The sequence below is a fragment of the Saccoglossus kowalevskii genome, chromosome 6, assembly GCF_978046115.1.
Source record: "Saccoglossus kowalevskii chromosome 6, keSacKowa6.1, whole genome shotgun sequence".
NCBI classification, from domain to species: Eukaryota; Metazoa; Hemichordata; class Enteropneusta; family Harrimaniidae; genus Saccoglossus; species Saccoglossus kowalevskii.
The window spans coordinates 23956413-23975682 of record NC_140646.1 but is presented as its reverse complement, the minus strand read 5'-3'; the positions used below and the strand labels follow the sequence as shown (position 1 = coordinate 23975682).

The following is a 19270-nucleotide window of genomic DNA, read 5'->3' as shown; positions in this document are numbered from 1 at the left end:
TGGGACCGGGACTACCGGTAAAGCTTGTGCGCATGCGTATACAATAGGAGTTAGAAAGTGGCGGTGAGATTTTATCCTCTGGACTTACAGAAAATGGGTACGTTTTACGAGTGTTATTTATATTTCAGACATTTCGAACGCTTGTGAGTGTTATTTAAATGTGTACACGGATTTTCAATAGAATGAAAATTATGAATCATCGGAAAAAAATAGTGAAAACACACTATTTTAAAACAGGGTGTATTCACTGACGTCTGCGGAGCGAGGCAAGTCGGAAGTTTCAACCTGCTAGTGCTATGTCGTCTTTCCGTGTAATACATCTTCCTCGTATTATTCGTTTTGTTGAAATCCAAATGTTATCACATTGTACGGATGACCCACCAGTGAACGGTATTCACATGATATACTATCGATGAAACGAGGTGTTTATTATCCTTGACAAATCTAGAAAATGAACTTTGAATTTAAAGGCTTAATTAAGCCTGCCTAGTACTGTGGTCCACACGTCAAGTCGTTGTAATTTAAAAAAAAACATACTTGTCACTTTTCGAATGTTGTATTCAAAAATAGTTAAATCTTGATCAGGTTCAATGAATGCGCTATTATTTTACTCTATATACGTTTAAATTGACGTGGACGAAAAACACAATTGGCTTTATTTTTTAATCAAAATGAAATAATTACACAGTCGGTTCAAACAATAGATATTAGTTTCGTCTACACACACACACACCCTTCCAAACACGTGTTTGCTAAAACGCCATAGTTTATGTAGGAAGTGATGCACATAAAATATAAATGACTAATATTTTTTATATTCAATTCTCTCCATGGATATTTCCTGGCTATCCTGTCCTATCATGCGACTCAACAATGACCACAGCGGTAAGAACCATTAATTTTTGCTTTATCACACAATCCCTTCACCTGATCTCAGTTTCATGTTGTTTGTTTTCATTAAAGTGATCTTTAGTGCCTGTGGCGTGCTCAATATATGTATTAAAATTTCCTTTCTGGTCTTTGTATATCAGAACACCAAAGCCAAAGAACTAGAAGGATACGTTGGGTTTGCCAATCTTCCAAATCAAGTGTATCGAAGATCTGTGAAAAGAGGTTTTGAATTTACATTAATGGTGGTTGGTAAGTAACACATGTTTACATTCCATTGTAGGTTTGATCACTCTGCTGTTTGCAGAGATCGTAAATCCTTGCGCTTTTCTAGTACTCCTAGAATACAGGACAGAAACGATTGCTAGATTGTTAAATGCTAGAAGGCAGTAACGTTTCTAGCAACTTTTTTTTACCCGTAAGGCAGGCCAAACTAGTGAACTGTCAACATGTACAATGCTTTATTGCCTGCTGTTGGTGTGGCATTCAAAATGATCTGAACTCAAAAATACTGGTTGAGTAGAGCTACAGAAAATGGGTGACCTACTTTACACAACTTGTATAAATTCCCATCTCCAGTGTCATTGTACAAGATATTTTCGAGACAACTTGGACTGGATATTACTTTATTTACAGTTTGATGATTGAGTCTTATTTGAACCTAATGATGATATGTAATTGGACTGGGGCCTTAGAAAATTTAATTTTGTGTCTTGGGATTTAACTGGGTGTAGACAAAATAATGTTGGTGAAAACTGTCATTTGATACTGGTTGTCAAGTGTCACAGTACAGGATGGCAACGCAAGGAAGCCATAGAAACGCTGATGGGATACATGTAGCTTTAGTGTACAGATCATTACTTTGCTAGTATCCTGTTTATGAATCACGCTTCAGTCTGAAGATCAATGAAATTAATTTAATTCTTGTAACTATCTTGAATGCAAGAAATCATGAACATTTCTAGCTCTAAAAATTGAACTGTTTACGCTAGTTTTTAAATCACCTGTAATAGGCTAACAAATCATTTCAGACATACACGTGTCATTCCCCTTTAAATTTAACAACAATACTTTGAAAGTTAACACCTCTGATTATTTTTGTTTAAATGAATTTCAAGTTGTCTTATTAATACTATAACCAATATGTTTAGGGTGTGGCTTGATAAACAATGATGTCACTTATCAGTGGTGTTGTTTATTTCACAGGATATTCGGGCACCAATTGTGTATGAACAAGGTGAAAAATTGTTAATCATTGTACTTTGAAACACTTGAGCTAGAATGTAACCATGACAAAATTAGTCATAAATTATATGGAGCCAGGATTCTTTGTGATACGCATGTGTAGGTAGATCATATAAAGTTATCCTAACTATGCAGTGGTAGTCACTGAAGTGTATGCTGTCTCCTAACACTGTGTAGGTCATCTTGCTACAATGCTGTGAACTTTGACCTGACAGCTTGTTTATCTTTTGTCCGAGGTTATCAGGCTATAACAATGCCCTTCAACCAACTCCAAATTTTACATATGGGCAGTAAAAAAAACAAAGGTAGAAAAAACAACCTCAATTGACGTTTAAGTGTAATAAGAATATGTGTGATGCAGAAGTCCACTTTTTATGATCCGTCATAAAAGCTTTATTAAACTATTGTGAAATTGTTGTTTTCTTGATGAAAACTTTTTGTTTTGCTTGAATACTTTGTCGGAATCTGGAATGGATACACCTTTGTGACTTGTTTGTGACTGTATTCTAAAATAGTATTTAAAAAGTTTGTACTGTAATACTGTTTTATTTTGAATATCAGAAAGTTCAAAAAACTTCATGTTTAATGCCAGCATGAAAGTTTGATGTGTAGTTTTAATTGACTTGAACACACAAGTTTTAAAGGACCTTTGTGTATACCCAGGCTGAATCCTTCCAAAAAAGATATGTAAAGGTTTTTTTCTCTTTTGATGAGTTGTTGTAATCGGATATCTTATAGCAACTGAACACATGTGAATCAAGGATGAAGTTGTATAGAAACCGAGAGAGACTAGTTGACAAGATCCCCTTGGCCCAACTTGCAGTGGACATGTGTGTATTGTATTCTGTGTACACCTTGCAGGCTAAATCACAATGTATACACGGGACTACAAATAACCAATATTGTTGTGAAGCAGTATTACCACAGTGAGGGAGATTGGGTCATTGAAGTCATTCCATGTAGACCTCACTAGACCTAGTTTGATTGCTCAATTTAATTTAATTGTATTTGACCCAGATTCAACTTCTGGGTGGGTGTGCCATTGTATCAGAGTGAAGAATAAGACAGTTATATATGAGCTCATGAAAACACTTGTGATGGGATTATATCCATTGTCAACAGTAACTATATAGTATATAGTAAGCAAGGAAGTCAATTGCAACCTGATGATTTGACTTTGTTTAATCTTTCTAAGGCCTTGCATTTCCATAAAGACCATGCATCCAACTAGTCATGCTATGGCTGGCAAGGTATCTTGTTTTGGCAGTGGTTTGTTGAATCAGTGCAGTGGTGAGGTAATGGTCAGTAAACTTTGCCCTGAATCAATTCTATAAAGAATGTTTTCACAAATAGCTAAGCGTTGCCCTTCAAACAAAGGGCGTTCTCTTTCTCATAGTTTGTTTAAGTTTTTGGTTACTTTTCAATACACCAGAAAGTGGATTGGATTGCATTTTAGCATGGGTGTTGTGTGAGTGAGGGTCAGCTGTTAATTTATATTGATAGTTGGTGTGTTGTACAGTGTGCTGTGGAATACTTCATGGTTTAGTGGAGAATGTCCGCTTTCAAAGCTGGAACATGACTCTGCACTTCAGCTTATTCAGTCCCAGAAGAGTGAACAAGTGCCAATGCTACTGAGTGCTGTGGATAGAAATATCATATTTCCATCTAGTACAAAGCATGGACCTGTTGTTGTTTGTGTGTTTTCTGTGTGATTGTTAAATTAACTCAAATAGACAGGTATAGAAAGAACATAATAGCATCATCCAATAGAATCTCCTACTCTTGTGAGTAATAAATACTTTTTTGTCTCCATTCTCAGCTCTAATGGTTTAATAATAGCAGTGTATTTTGTTTAGAGTCAAAGTGAAATGTTGTATTTTATTCAGATTTTTTCCACTGATAATTGTAAAATACTTTATTTGAATTTGTTTTTAATATTTTCGCTAAAAGGATGAATTAGTGAAAAAAAATTCAGTGACAATACCTTCAAAATTAATTGAAGCGAAAAATTAATTCCAGCGAAAAATAAAGTATTTTACAGTAATAAACTTTCAATACCAGCTTTCATATCAGTATTATCAGATAGATAAATGTTAGAGACAAAGTCAATAACTGAGTATTTGTGATTATGTTTAAATAATTGTTTTTGTTATTGAGAAGACGAATATGTGTTCATTGAAAAATTTACATGCATCCTGGGTATACTTGTATTTATAAGGTATTAAACTAAAAATTAGTATTTTCAGTATTTTCTATCAAACCAATATTGCTATATTTGTTCAAACATTTTTTTATTTTACATTCTGGATAATAGTGTACTGAAAACATCTTCCGTAAAATTTAAAATGTGATATGTGACATTTTTGCTAGTGTTGTTTATACATGTCAATCAAATGCCCTCCGATTTTTTGTAATTTCTGGTTTCATTGCTGCTTGACATTCAGATATTGTTAATTTAGAATTAAATTTGTAATGGGACCTACGTATATTCTGTATGAATTAACTTCAAATATTTGATGGGAAATGCTAATTGTTTTTCTCTTGGCGATTCCTAATGTCTACCCATCAATGTATTTGAATATGCATATCCAGTTGTTTGGTCTGTTCTTGAATTTAATAATTTGTGCTATAATTACACAATTTCTATTTGTGTGCTCAGAGTATATATTGTGTTTAATCGCTTTAAAATTGGAGACCCAGGTGGGTGGTACATATTCTTAATGGTCTATTACTCGTGCTTGGGTATTTTATTAAAAATGTTCTAGACTCGTTAATATATTATTCAGTGTTCTCAATTAAAACAAAAATGATATTCTCAACAGTAATATACATAGTAATAACAATTGTCACTTGGAACACAAATTGTAGAATAACTGATAAATATTTTAATTCTTGCTTAAAAATTAGATTCATTGTCATTAAACTAATTTAATGAATTTATAATTAATGAAGTTTCCTGATTGGCTTGTTGTTAAAATTATTTATAACAGATATAGAGGCTTTGTTTGTGGAGTTCAATGGTATAACTAGTTTCCTATGCACTAGTTTCTCATCTTATTGAGTATAATGATTCATTTATTTAATTTTACATGGTCCACATTTTGTTCAGTGCTGTAAGGTAACTAAAGATGCTATCTTCTCATTCTTCAATCATGTGAGTTGTAACTAGAGTCAATATTCCATCTGAAATATCCTATTCAAAGGTCACAGTGAGGTGAATCTTTTACAAAAGCTATTATAATTTGTAGTGGTATGGTTTCGTACAGAAAGTAACAATGATTAAATTTAAATATGAAGAGATGTCTTGCATTTACTTGTCCGTAGTGATTAGTCTTATTGTGAACACTCATGACCCAGATCTTTGTTACACATGCAGTATGCTATGTTTATTTATTGTAAACTTAATTTTAAATACAACAAATTTTTGCATTTTAATAAGTTTGAGGACCTTGTTCAAGATGATATTTATGTCAAAGCCACTGTTACTAAAGGCCCCAGTGGAATATTCAGAGCTACAAAATCTTGCAATTAAGAAAGTCGTCAGTATTATCTTACAACTCTTTACTTGAAATAGTAGAATTAATTCAACTTGATTACATTTGTTTCAACTCATTGAAGGATTACTTAAGTTTTCCCTGCAAAAGACAGTTAAATTTATTTAAGACATTTTCAGTAATACAAATTCATGCAATTTTCACTGTCCTGTGAAATTAAATTGACAGTAATTTCAAAATAAAACATTAGCGCAAGATTAAGCTCTTGGAAAAGTGCAAAAATTTCTGAAAAAACATGATTCATTCCATCTTGCTTTTTAACCTGTGTATTATTGCAGTCATGGCCATGACATTAAGTGACCCACCCAGCAATATCATAACAGGGCTCAATGCATCATCTGTTGTTTTGCCTGCAAAGTAGCTAGCTGTCACACATTCCATGAATTCATGTGGTGTATTAATTGTAGGTTGGGCCTGCCACACCACTGGTGACTTGTGTGTGATCCAACTAATTAATTTCTCATATCCTCTCCTCAAACACACTCCCCAATTATTTTCTAACCAGATGTTAGTCCAGTCTGGTAATAAGCATCCAAATATGAAGTTGATTTGCACTAATGGCAGTCTTTGGACTGGACATAATGTGCCTGCTCTGCTAGTTAGTATGTAAAGAGGGTCGTAATAAAACTTGCACTGTTTGATTCATGGTTTTTGTTCCAGTTGACAGTTTAATGTCAGCTTTAGTGATAGGTCTGCAGTAAGTTTGTTGATTTTGTATGGTTTGTATATTATTCTCTTCTGCTAGGACAAAAGGAAGCGAGTGCATAATGCGACAGCTTGGGTTCCGAAAGTGTGTGCCTGGTGTGTTATGATTGTGCGTACACATCTGTCACATGCAGCTGAGTATGCTCCGGCAGAGCACCCAGTGATCAATTCACTGGGTATATTAGTGTTACTGTTAGTACAACTGGTTGGACTACAGTGGACAAACCATTCATATGAGGATCAATAAAAGTGGTTCAAGATCGCTTATGTAATATGAATAACTTGTTACGTGTAAAATATCTCCATCAGAATATACATATGTTTATACTTTATATTATAATACACTTGTTTAGTGTTCAAAATTCACGGAGACCATGGCAGCAATAGATCATTTTCCGTTCACTGCGAGATCCCGTGTTATGCGAGAAATCAAAGGTAAAAACAGGACAAACAAAGGTCATAGCGTCGTAGTGGGATTCAACAAACGCGAAAGTATTTTGGGGGATATTCCGATGCTTAATAATGTGCTGTACACATTTGATGATGGTCAATTTTGATGAAGTTAAGGGTATTCAAACAGAATATTTCCCTGTCAAAAATCGGCCTTTCAATGTGAGCTACGGAATAAAAAAATTTGAGTTCAAAATCAAACCGTTCGATTTTTGCGACAGACGTTCAGTGCACGACTTTCACGCAACACGCTAGAACTCGCTGTTGTACGGAAAATCACCTATTGCCTTGATGCCCAGCCTGAATGCCTTGATGCCTTTCAGTGATTACTTCACAAGATCAGTTCAAGGCATTTTTAGAAATTTCGACCTTGAATTCGGGTGCCCTCAGAATACTAAAGATCAAACCCTACTTATATGAACAATTCATACAAACCATAAAAGGGCTTTTTAGAAAGTCATTGAAGGTACTTTCTGTGGATTCCCCTGCAGTGAAGCCCTAGCAATATAAAGAGAAATATTCATTGGGTGTAGTTGTGGATTTGATGTTGTAAGAATATTCACAAGGTTTCAAATTCACTGAGAACAATTTGTTCTATTCTTAACTTTTGCTGGTTTTTAATATGGGGCATTTAGCTGTCGGCAAAATGAGTGAAAAGAAAACCCAGCTAAGTGCATTTGATAGTTCCTTTCAAATTACTTGCGCATTTTCTCTCACTCTGAGGTATTTTTATCAGTTTTCGTATTTGGGTTATGGGTATGGGTTTGCTTATTTTTTCGTTATTCCTGTTACTGTACACGTTTCAGCCATCTATAGTGCAGTCAAACCTTGTTATTGACCACCTCTATATAAAGACCACCTTCTTATAGTGACCATTTTTAGGCAGCCGCAAGAACCAGTATTATTTGACCACCAAACAATATTTTTGCGGGTTCACCTTTGCGTAGCTACCAAAATATTATTTAGCATTCTGTACATACAGTATGTAAGACAATTTTTAACTTCAGCATCTCAAACTTTTGATCAAGTTATAAATGTTTTTGTTGCAACAGTACCAATCTCGTTATTTTCTAGACAAATATAATGTTAAATTTTTCGAGTTTACCCTGGTTCATATCTGTTTAAGTCATGGTTATCTGCAATGTTCATTAATGCTATATTGATAAAATACAATTTATTTAACATTTGCTTGCTCAAAATCTGTATTAGAAGCCACACCCATTTTTTTGTGTGAACAATCGAGAAAAAAAATTCATCATTTCTCATATATGTAGATGTTCTTAATAGAATCAGCATCCCTTCTTTGGCATTTTACCATTTAAAAGAAGTCACGACGTCTAATACATTTTACAGTACAGTACAATTCGAACACTAATTCAAGATGTGCTTTTAAATTTGATTACCGGTACCTAAAAATTAGTGGAGACAACTTTTATGCTCTTGTGCAAGATTATTTGGTGTGCTAGAAGCTTACAGTGGCAGATGGCATAAGCTAAACAACATAGTTATAGTAATTGTGAGATGACAAAGGCATAGGTCAAAAGTTTGTTCCTCATTTAAAATGCATCTGTAAGTGTGATGTTGTTTACTCACTGAAGGGAAGATGAACATGGATATCATGGCTTATTAACACTGACAAGGGTGCTTTGAAATTTATTTTTGAGGTTACAGTTACCTTAATGGTAATTATTAGTTTGAAACACTTTTAAATAATGATTTCATAATAGGCTAATTATTGGAATTATTGAAAATAAAGCAGTCTGAATTTGTAGAATTATTAAAATAAAATTGTGGGGTCACAACCGTAATCCTTGCTCGTTTTCACACTCGAGAAATAAAAAATATTCTTTCTTGTTTTCAATGCTATCCAGTATAAACAATAAATAAATAAATAGTTTTCATTCAGCTAAATCAAACGCCTAACTCATCTGAAACTTGTCTGGGACTCTGTAGTGGGTCATACAGTATTTTATCTTGCTTGCCTTTACTATTCAACAAGTTGAAACTTGTGCCTGTTCTTTGACCCAGTAGGTCTTTGATTATCCACTGCCAAATTCTATTTATTAATCAATCGGAAGAATTGTACTCTCAACATTTAAAATGGCTGGCAATATAAAAAGATGCAAAATTACTAGAATGATTCCAATTCGATTTGTGTACCCTGCACGATTTATTTTGATGAAAATACAGCCTTTACAAAATAGTATTAGCTGTGAAAAGGTTGAGTTTGACCAGGGCAAGCTTTCATTAGTTAGTCCCAGTTTGGACTCATTCCAGAAATGGATACTTAGGTTTTGACCTTTGTGTGTGCATGTGTCGCCACCTGTTTTTCGGCCTGGTCCGATCACATTCATATGCAACATATGCACATCTGTATGTTTCATGATCTGATTCAGAATAGGCAAATCGCAGCTATTTTGGTGTTAAAAATTCATCAAAATAGAGCATTTCTAACATTCCAGAACTGGATCTTGGTCAGGTATGGACAGATTCAGTTCAAACTTAGTACATGCATTATGGGACCTGGATGCAAATTGCTTGTTTTTCAGATCAAATGTCAAAATGGCCAACTGGTGGCCGTTCTGCTTTAACCAATGCAGTTCTGGAGCTATATCTTTACAATAATGACTCTTGATGTTCAAACTTATAATATATTATAATATTATAAGGTTATTACTAGAATACCTCGAAGTACATATGTATGCACGAAAATAGTACAGTTGGAATATCGACCGACGTGCAGCGGAGTTAGATGCGCGGCATACTGTCTGAGTGCAAACTTTGAGGTATTCTCGTAATAACCTTATTATTATACATCTTTTCCTTCAAGGATACACCATGGAAATGCCAAATTTCAAAACAGAATCGGCGAACTTCTTTGTGTGGAGTATGACTCTGGTGGCAGCCATGTTTGTTTTTATTATTAGAGGACGTTTACGTGCGTAATCATTCCATATTTTTGGAATTCGCATTTCCTAATATAGTAGGAAGAAAATATCCTGTAAAATACCGCAAAATTACGCCACGCTGTAACTTGTGTCGTTACTGTGACAGATGTATAATAAATATATATATCATTCATCATGTCCCACATGTGCATATTTATTTGGTGATCCATTCAAGATGGTCGTATTGTAGTTGTTAATGTTAAAAAAATTCATTAAAATCAAGCATTCTGCAATTCCTAGTCTGGATCTTGATTTTTTTTTTTTCAAACTTGGTATGTATATCGAACTTAATGGGTTCTTAATTAATGCATGTCACTTTGTTTTGTACAATCATTTCGTTTTAGTGAATGCAGTTTTGAAGCCATATTCTCTGACTGTTTATGTTCAATCTATATATTTATTAAACTTTGAGAACTCACAAAGACTATGTAATGCAATTACGTGTTTCACTGTGTTTTTACCTGTGTGTTCTATATTTCTAGCGTATAATATGTTGTGCAGCATAGGAAATATCCTAATACATGTACATTATATTCATATAAATATAAAAATAGTGAGAAAACTGCTGCAAGAGGAAATGATGCACTGTCTCTGTTTATATCCTGTGAAATAAATGCTGTCTGACAAAATGTTCTCCTTATATGGATGCCTATTTGTGCATGCATGTATTATATTAAATATAATATCCAACCACTTCCTCAACTGTTATTTAGTTATTAGTAATTTCATTGTTAGTGATGACCTAATAAAATTTAGATATTGCGGACAGGCGGCGTCTACATGTACATATAGATGGACACTTGCAAGCATGTATATGCTGTTTAGTTTTTATCTTCACAGCGTGATTATAATACAAATATTTGAATTATATTAATGTCATGCACATGTATATTGATGTATATTGATCTATTTTTAGCTCATTGCATGCAAATGACAATTGATGTTATGTTATCTGTCTTGTTGCTGTGTTATCTGGTTCTAATAGAAATCATGGATATGATTGGCTTAGTTCATTGTGAGTTCAAAAAATTTGATTCAGCAATTTATTAGCCCATTTGATATATTAAAATGTCTGATTTTTATAGGATGTCTGTTTGTGTCTCGATTCAACCAGATCCAATGAGAATACCGTATTTACTCTATTTGTATGTACTTACTTAATTTGCAGATACATGTACATCTGTGGTCAAAATTAATTGTATTTTTTTATCAAACATAAAATAAATATAATTTTTTAATTTGTAAGAGCTTCAAATACTTGTAGTGTGTCCAGTGTACTTGATTGTATACATTGTGAGGTAAATTTTAATAAATTCGTAGAATGTGTAATCCTAACTACCGGTACTGCTAATTTTTTTTTTTTTTTTTTTTTTTACAATTATTCAATCTTTTGGCTTCAATTTCACTGATTTCATATGATCATAAATATGGTGATCATAAATATCTGTTCAATTGACTTAGAAGTGTTTAATCATGAGTCGCACTTCACTGAGAAGGGTTAACATTGAGCCAAAACTATGAATTAACAGTTGTGAAGGATATTGAGTTAGCAATTCCCTTTAGTAAAATCAATCGGTCCTGAATATTGATAACCAAATCCATGTCGCATCTGTTTTTATTTGCATAGCAGTCGGTGCATGCATGATTCGTGACGCAGAATGTGGGTAGTTACTGCCAATTGTCTGTCTGTTGAATTGCAAATTTGTAAACTGAAGTAATAACATATATAGATATACTTCACCAAGGCTAATCAAGACTGACTTGTGCCCACCTCTTAACATTTCTTTGAAAGAAAAAAGTCAACACTTCAGCACGTGTTAGATTGAAATTGAAAACAAAACAGTATTCACATTGCCAGTGTTCAACTCAGTATGTTTTGATGGCTGTTATTCACATTGCCAGTGTTCAACTCAGTATGTTTTGATGGCTGTTATTCACATTGCCAGTGTTCAACTTAGTATTTTTGATGGCTATTATTCACATCGCCAGTGTTCAATCCAGAATGTTTTGATGGCTGTTATTCATATCACCAGTGTTCAATCCAGAATGTTTTGATGGCTGTTATTCACATTGCCAGTGTTCAACTTAGTATTTTTGATGGCTATTATTCACATCGCCAGTGTTCAATCCAGAATGTTTTGATGGCTATTATTCACATCGCCAGTGTTCAATCCAGAATGTTTTGATGGCTGTTATTCATATCGCCAGTGTTCAATCCAGAATGTTTTGATGGCTGTTATTCATATCGCCAGTGTTCAATCCAGAATGTTTTGATGGCTGTTTTTCACATTGTCAGTGTTCAACTCGGTTCAACTGAGTGTACCATGCATGGATGAGTCACTACTACTTGAATTGAATGTACTCTGATTTCATCCTCCAATGTATGTATGTATGTATGTGTACGTAAATCTATAGAATTGATGTGAATGGAGGTAAAACCCCTACAAGTACTAATGACTCATTGTGCTTACTGAATGACTCATGTCCGGTACCATGTCTGACCTACTTTTGCAGTCTCATCATCTATTGGTCAATGGTGCCCATTGATTCTCGCCACCCAACCACCACCCATCCATTCATACATTGTTTGACCACATCCTGTGTAATGTTTATAAGCACAAGTATTCTGATATGCTCCGTTGTCTTTCTGGAAATCATTAATTACAATCTGAAGTACTGTATATGAAAGAATTTGTTTTGCTTTCATTTCTAAGAAAATTGAATAGTCCTTGCCATGTGCCTTTACATATACCTTGACTGATTTTACAGCTATGATCTAATTTTGAATAAGCCACAATACGAGCGTTTCTTAACACATTAGCTTCAGACGCCATTTTTTCCCATTTTTTCCCATTTATTCCGTTTTTCGACAAGCAATGTCTTCTATACTGTAAAGTATTTTATTTTTACCTGTTTTTTTTTTATTTTCTCTGAAGGGATGAATCTGAAAATAAAATCCAGTGAAAATACCCATTTTACTATATATTACATTTGACTAAATTAGTGAAAATAAACTCGTACAAAATAACCAAAATGTCTTCAGTGAAAATTAATTCCATCTAAAATAAATTATTTACTCTAGTGGAATGCGTCCATAAAAGAATGATTCGCATATTTACTATAGTTGTTAGGACAAGCAAGTTACTGTTCAGCTGTTTGAAATAGCAATGAGTGTCAACACTCCAGCCCTGATCTTAAAATATAGCAAAAGGTCCCTAGCATTAGGTTACTCATGGGTGACTGAGCTCAGAGTTAACAGTGACTTTCTTCCAGTGTACAATATTGAAATTTATACTGTGACCTGTGCCTCCATGGCTCACATTTAGAGACATCTGGTATAGTAATAGTCAAATACGTCCATCTATGTCAATATACAATTGTAATGAAGCATAAGCTGAGGCTATAACTTGAACAAAGCCCGGCTTGTTCTCCTCTCTTAATGTAAACCATCCAGTTCAGTAAATTAGGTAGTGTTTTTGACTCCCGTGTGCGAAGCACAAAAAGGGAGTCTTTGCAGTTAGTGTGTCTGTATGTATGTGTGTATGTGTGTGTGTGTGTGTGTGTGTTGGTGTAGACGTAGAAGTGAAGCCTGTAGACCAGACATACACAAACAAAGTGGAGCCCTTTGTACAAGTGGAGCCCCAAATTGGTGGCTCCACAATGTTTCATAATTTATATTAATATTTAATCGAATTTAAGTCAGGTTTGCGAAGCTTAGGTTTAGTATCGGGGAAGGTATGGTTCACGTTATATTAATATTAATATAATTATACCATACCTTACCCCGATACTAAACCTAAGCTTCGCAAACATTTCTATGTTCAGTCACGGGATATTCAACTCTAGTTTAATTAAACTTAAAGCGAACCTAAATGCGGCCTTAATTTATAGTTGTGTATATTCTAAACTGTATTCGAAATAATATTGCAGTGGTTTAATTTTGTTTTAATTATAACTGTAGCTTGGATAAGCATTTGAAGTGCTTGCCATGGAGGCCATTCATGGAGGGGAATAATTAACGAACGAACATATTTAACATCCGGGTACTTTTCAAAGCTATGACGTTTTAGTATCTGATCGCATTCGTATACGCCATTGTACATAGCCGTTCACGCTGCCAAGCATTGTGTACTATTAGTATAAACTCAACTTTTATATGCACAATGTGCTTTTTAAAACTTGGGTTAGAGCCTTATGCGTTTGAACCACAGTATTCTGAGAGTGAAAGCCCAATTGCGTTAAAGTACCGTACTTCCCCGATCTTAAACCCCTCCCGAGTATGAAGCCCATCCCTATGTTTTTACTTGGTATTTATCGAGTTGAGGGCATTCACGATTATAAGCCCAGAGTGTTTTTACTGGGCGTCGACGATATTCTTTAAAATATGCGTGTAAAAGGCGTTTCATTTCATAATAATCGTGATTGGCATGTTAGTTTGGTTCATGCTTTTAGTTTTATGAGAAAACTCGCATTAATTTCAAGTTCAGAGTGCATGGCAAACATACACAACGTGATTCGCATCGTTTCTATTCTGTCATTTACTCAGGATGAACATCGATGTTGCAATTCTGGAGTAATCCATATTTCTTTGAGTAGTAGCCTTCGAAAAGCCAAAAATGTGATCGTCAAGGCGTGTACCTGGATATTGGGCATGGTTTACTTTGAGACTATCATGAAAGGCCTAGGGTTTGAACGATGAGACATGTTGGCGACCGAGAAAGGTGTTTAAATTCTTCCTCCACACTCAGTTTACCCACGGTTACTATTAACCGTCGTTTATATTTCGGAAATTGCGAATCGCCAGTTTTTAGGGAAAAAAATCATCGTTTTTTCGTTGCAATCAGTGCTACAGATCGCATTTTAACATTGCGGTAATTCACTTCCGCATTGCGCTAAAAAAATCGTCAATAATCGGAAAATTTCATCATTACGACACATCATTTTGATTGGTTAATGAAAGACATGACCTGTTATGTCAAAGGAAGTTGTTCCAGGTCAAATCGTGCTGAAAAACCTCATGGTGGAAAATTGTTTTGCGTCGAGAGTTTGCGTACGATCGAAAACATACCAAAACGAAGATAATGATAAACGCCTTCGTCCACCGTTTCCTCACAGACCCACCCATTATTTCACCGTAAATTCAGACGGTATGTAAATCGTATTGTAATAAAATGTGTGTGTTTTTTATGAACATGTTTGTTTCTTCATTGTAAGTATTGTTCAAATCAATGACGCATTTTTTTTTCAAAAATAAGTATTATTTTCCTGAGCCCGGCGTGGTGAACGAATATTTTTTTTGGATAATTTTTCGTTGTTTGCAAGATGGTTACAGTGTTTAACCCCAAAACAAAATCATTTTTTCTGAGTTGGTCCTCGAGTACAAGCTCATCCCTTACTTTTCCTTTACGTGTTCATGCCTCCGGGCTTATGATCAGGGAAGTACGGTATACTGTGACAATTCAGATCAGTCCAGTGTGAGTGATGAGAGTATATCGTCGACGATGCCCCTTGTTCGGATGAAAGTTTTATTTCAAATTACACGGAAGTCTGTGAACAATCTGCTTGGTGTTCCTGTGACACTTGTCCCATGATTTGCCAGTGCAGCCCCGTGAATACATGGACGAAAATGTTTCCACCACCACCCTACGAACTCAAGATAGCAAACTCCAGCATCCAGACTTTGAATAATTTGCACGCCGCACAGTGCAGTACTGGAAACAGCATTTATTAGATAGACAAAAAACAAAACAAAATGCCTGTCTCGATCAATGGCACATCCATAATGTTTGTATGTTGATACGCTTGTAAATAACATTAACGTAAAAGTCGAAACAACCTAAACTAGAAGTCAATTCACCAGTCCAGCCAGCTATGGCTCCCTAAGTTGCTTATATTTAATCAGATACTATTTCGTCATCATGCTTTGTTACCTTACCTGTTTATTCCTCATGAGGGCGTTTTTTTATGGCAAGATGGCGCAAACGGAAGTCCTTCGCAGGTTTATGGTTTCTCATATTTAAATCATCATAATTCTGAAGATAATCATTTTTTTTACATTTTTTTTTCAAATTTATTATCAATATACATAACTTGATAAATACAAACACCAAAATAGGCTCTATTTAGTTCCCCTTTAATTAAAGTGCAATTTTCCATTGTATTGCATTGTAATTGAGTTTAATTAAACTCCAACTAAAACACAACCCTATATAGGAACGCGTTTTAATCGAGTTCATATCGCAACTATATTAAAAGTTAATTCAACTATATTAAAAGTTAATTCAACTATATTAAAAGTTAATTCAATGGTGGCTCCACAATTCATGGGACACCTGTATGTGTGTGTGTGTGTATGTGTGTCCGTCTGTTCCACTGATATCTCAAGAACCATACATCAGTTTTTGATGAAACTTGGTGCATAGATGCTCTGGACCAATGCGCAGATTTGATTAGGTTTTGGTAGAAATCCATGCATATTAATTACCTAATTTGCATGATAATTAGCTGATTTTTGGCTGTTTCATGACTGTTCCACTGATATCTAAAGAACCACTCATTGGATTTTGATGAAACTTGGCACACAGATGCTCCAAACTAATGCGCAGATTTGATTAGTTTTGGGTAAAAATCTGTGCAATATTAATTACCTAATTTGCATAATGATTAATCAATTTTCGGCTTTTCCACTGATATCTCAAGTACTAATCATCACATTTCAATAAAACTTGGTACATAGATGTCATAGGACACTGCACAAACCTGAAAGTTTTTAGGGTAATATCAGTAGATATTAATTACCTAATTAGCATAATTAATTAATTTTCAGCTTTTGATATTTCAAGTAGTAATTGTCACATTTCAATGAAACTTGGTACATAGATGTCATAGGACACTGCACAGACCTGATAGTTTTTAAGGTAATATGAGTACATATTAATTACCTAATTTGCATAATTAATTAATTTTCAGCTTTTGATATTTCAAGTAGTAATCATCACATTTCAATGACACTTGGTACATAGATGTCATAGGACACTGCACAGACCTGATAGTTTTTAAGGTAATACGAGTACATATTAATTACCTAATTTGCATAATTAATTAATTTTCAGCTTCTGATATTTCAAGTAGTAATCATCACATTTCAATGAAATTTGGAACATAGACATAGGACACTGCTCAGACCTGATAGTTTTAGGCTAATATCAGTATATATTAATTACCTAATTTGCATAATTAATTAATTTTCAGCTTTTGATATTTCAAGTAGTAATCATCACATTTCAATGACACTTGGTACATAGATGTCTTAGGACACTGCACAAACCTGATAGTTTTAGGCTAATATCAGTATATATTAATTACCTAATTTGCATAATTAATTAATTTTCAGCTTTTGATATTTCAAGTAGTAATCATCACATTTCAATGACACTTGGTACATAGATGTCATAGGACACTGCACAAACCTGATAGTTTTTAGGGTAATATGAGTACATATTAATTATCTAATTTGCATAATTAATTAATTTTCAGCTTTTGATATATCAAGTAGTAATCATCATATTTCAATGAGACTTGCTACATAGATCTTCTAGGATTATGCAGAGACCTAATTAGTTTTAATTGGATATTAATTACCGAATTTGCATTATGTTCCACTGATATATAAAGAACCACAAATTGGATTTTAATGAAACTTTTAAAGAGAACTATGCAGAAACCCAATTAGTTTTTGGTAAATATTTATGCTTATTAATCTCCTAATTAACATAATTAATTAACACTGATATCTCAATTACTGATCATCACATTTGAATAAAATTTGGTACATAAATGCTCTAGGACAATAGACAGGCCTGATTAATTTTGGGTTAAAATTTGTTCATATTAATTCTCTAATTAGCATAATAATTCATAATTTTTTTGTTCTGTTCTGTTCATATTAGTTACCTGATGTACATAATTAGTTTTCAGCTTTTCTATCAATATCTCATGTACAAGTAATTTTGAATTAATTTTTAATGTGTCTTCAATACTCTCAGCACACTGGAGTTCTTTCTAAGCTTTCTTTGATCTGATTTGAAGGTGATGGATAGACAGTGACACCACATGCAGAATCACAAGTTCTCGGTTTTTGAGTTCATGATGCCTAATAAAATATAAAATGTTCTTGACATGATCTGGTTTATTTATTCTTGATTAATTATTCAGTATGAGCGTTGTCATGTATAGTACTGTATTTGCTTTATTAGAAGCACATCTCAAATAGAAATGCTTATAAACCAAAAATTGCATTTGGTGTATAGTGATTCATTATTACTTACTGTGACCATAGAAACCATAGGATTCCGTGTAAACACATTCTGCCATGGATAACTTATACTAATATTCAAAATTCCACAATTTTGTCATGACAGTTGTATATATCATTTTTTGTAGCATTAGGCAATGAATAATTTGGGGATATGATGGCACTTTTCTGTCATAGGAACCAATTGTAAACTATTAAAAAAAAACATTTTTTGAGATCGTTTTGCTAAAAATATGTGGTGATCTTACATTATGTATATGTTTATTTCAGAATTTTGAACATTACAGTAACCTCTTTTTTTTAATGGTAATTTTAATTGTACTAGAAAAATAAGACTATTTGCTATAACATTTCAAGGTATATGAACAAAGTATGAGAATATATACAATGTGTAGCCTAGTACTAGTACCTTGCTGAGCTTTACTCCACTGGCATAGCTATGTTAATCTCCATTTTCATTTGTTTGCCAAAGCATTTCACAACTGCAACTAATCAAACCAACTTTCTTAAAGGAGTTCTGACAGTCAGTGGTACAAATAACCAGATCTCATCTCATTCACTTCTTCATACCTGTTTGACAGTGTCGCCTTTGTAATAATTGTACCACTATTTCCACCAGTTACTTTTAAACAGCTAAGAAAATTGTGACCTGTTTAGTTTAGACATCCTGCACGAAGCAGTGAACTGTGAAATGATTCCTGAAATGTATCCCCTCTCCAGGTAGCACTTTACTGCACATGTACCTGTGTTGTTAGTGCCATTTAAGTAATTGAAGGCCCTTCACTATTTTTATCATGCTTTGACCTAACTTGTCATGGAAAAAACAGAACAATACTGCTGAACAATGCGGTCCATTGTTCAAATTCAATTTTTGGAAGCATGCTGGATAAATAAACTCTCTTAAATACAAAAATAATATTATTAAAATGGGAGTGAACCAAGTGAAAGCTACAAATAGCTTTACACGTTACACCTAATGTGAATTTTTATATATGCAGGTATAGCAAGGTATCAGCGTTTTAAATTAATATACACTACAATGTCTGTTCAGTGATTGTGAATCTTGTACAAAAATAACATTTGCTTTCACATACTTTACTTAATTTTGTTGTCTACTGTTACTAATAATTTAGACATCAGGCAAATGTGAAAGCCTAATTTATGTG

At 33.9% G+C, this 19270-nt stretch overlaps 1 protein-coding gene across 2 annotated transcripts in view; it reads left to right on the top strand.

Moving 5' to 3' along the window:
• Nucleotides 1–1036: 1036 nt before the first annotated feature.
• Nucleotides 1037–19270, top strand: part of LOC100377473 (septin-7-like) — a 38669-nt gene continuing 20435 nt past the window's right edge. For both annotated transcript variants that reach the window (XM_085500237.1, XM_085500236.1), the window contains exon 1: nt 1037–1140. In XM_085500237.1, coding sequence (XP_085356363.1) covers nt 1131–1140 — 10 coding nt within the window. In that variant the 5' untranslated portion in view covers nt 1037–1130. The remainder of the gene's footprint in view (nt 1141–19270) is intronic.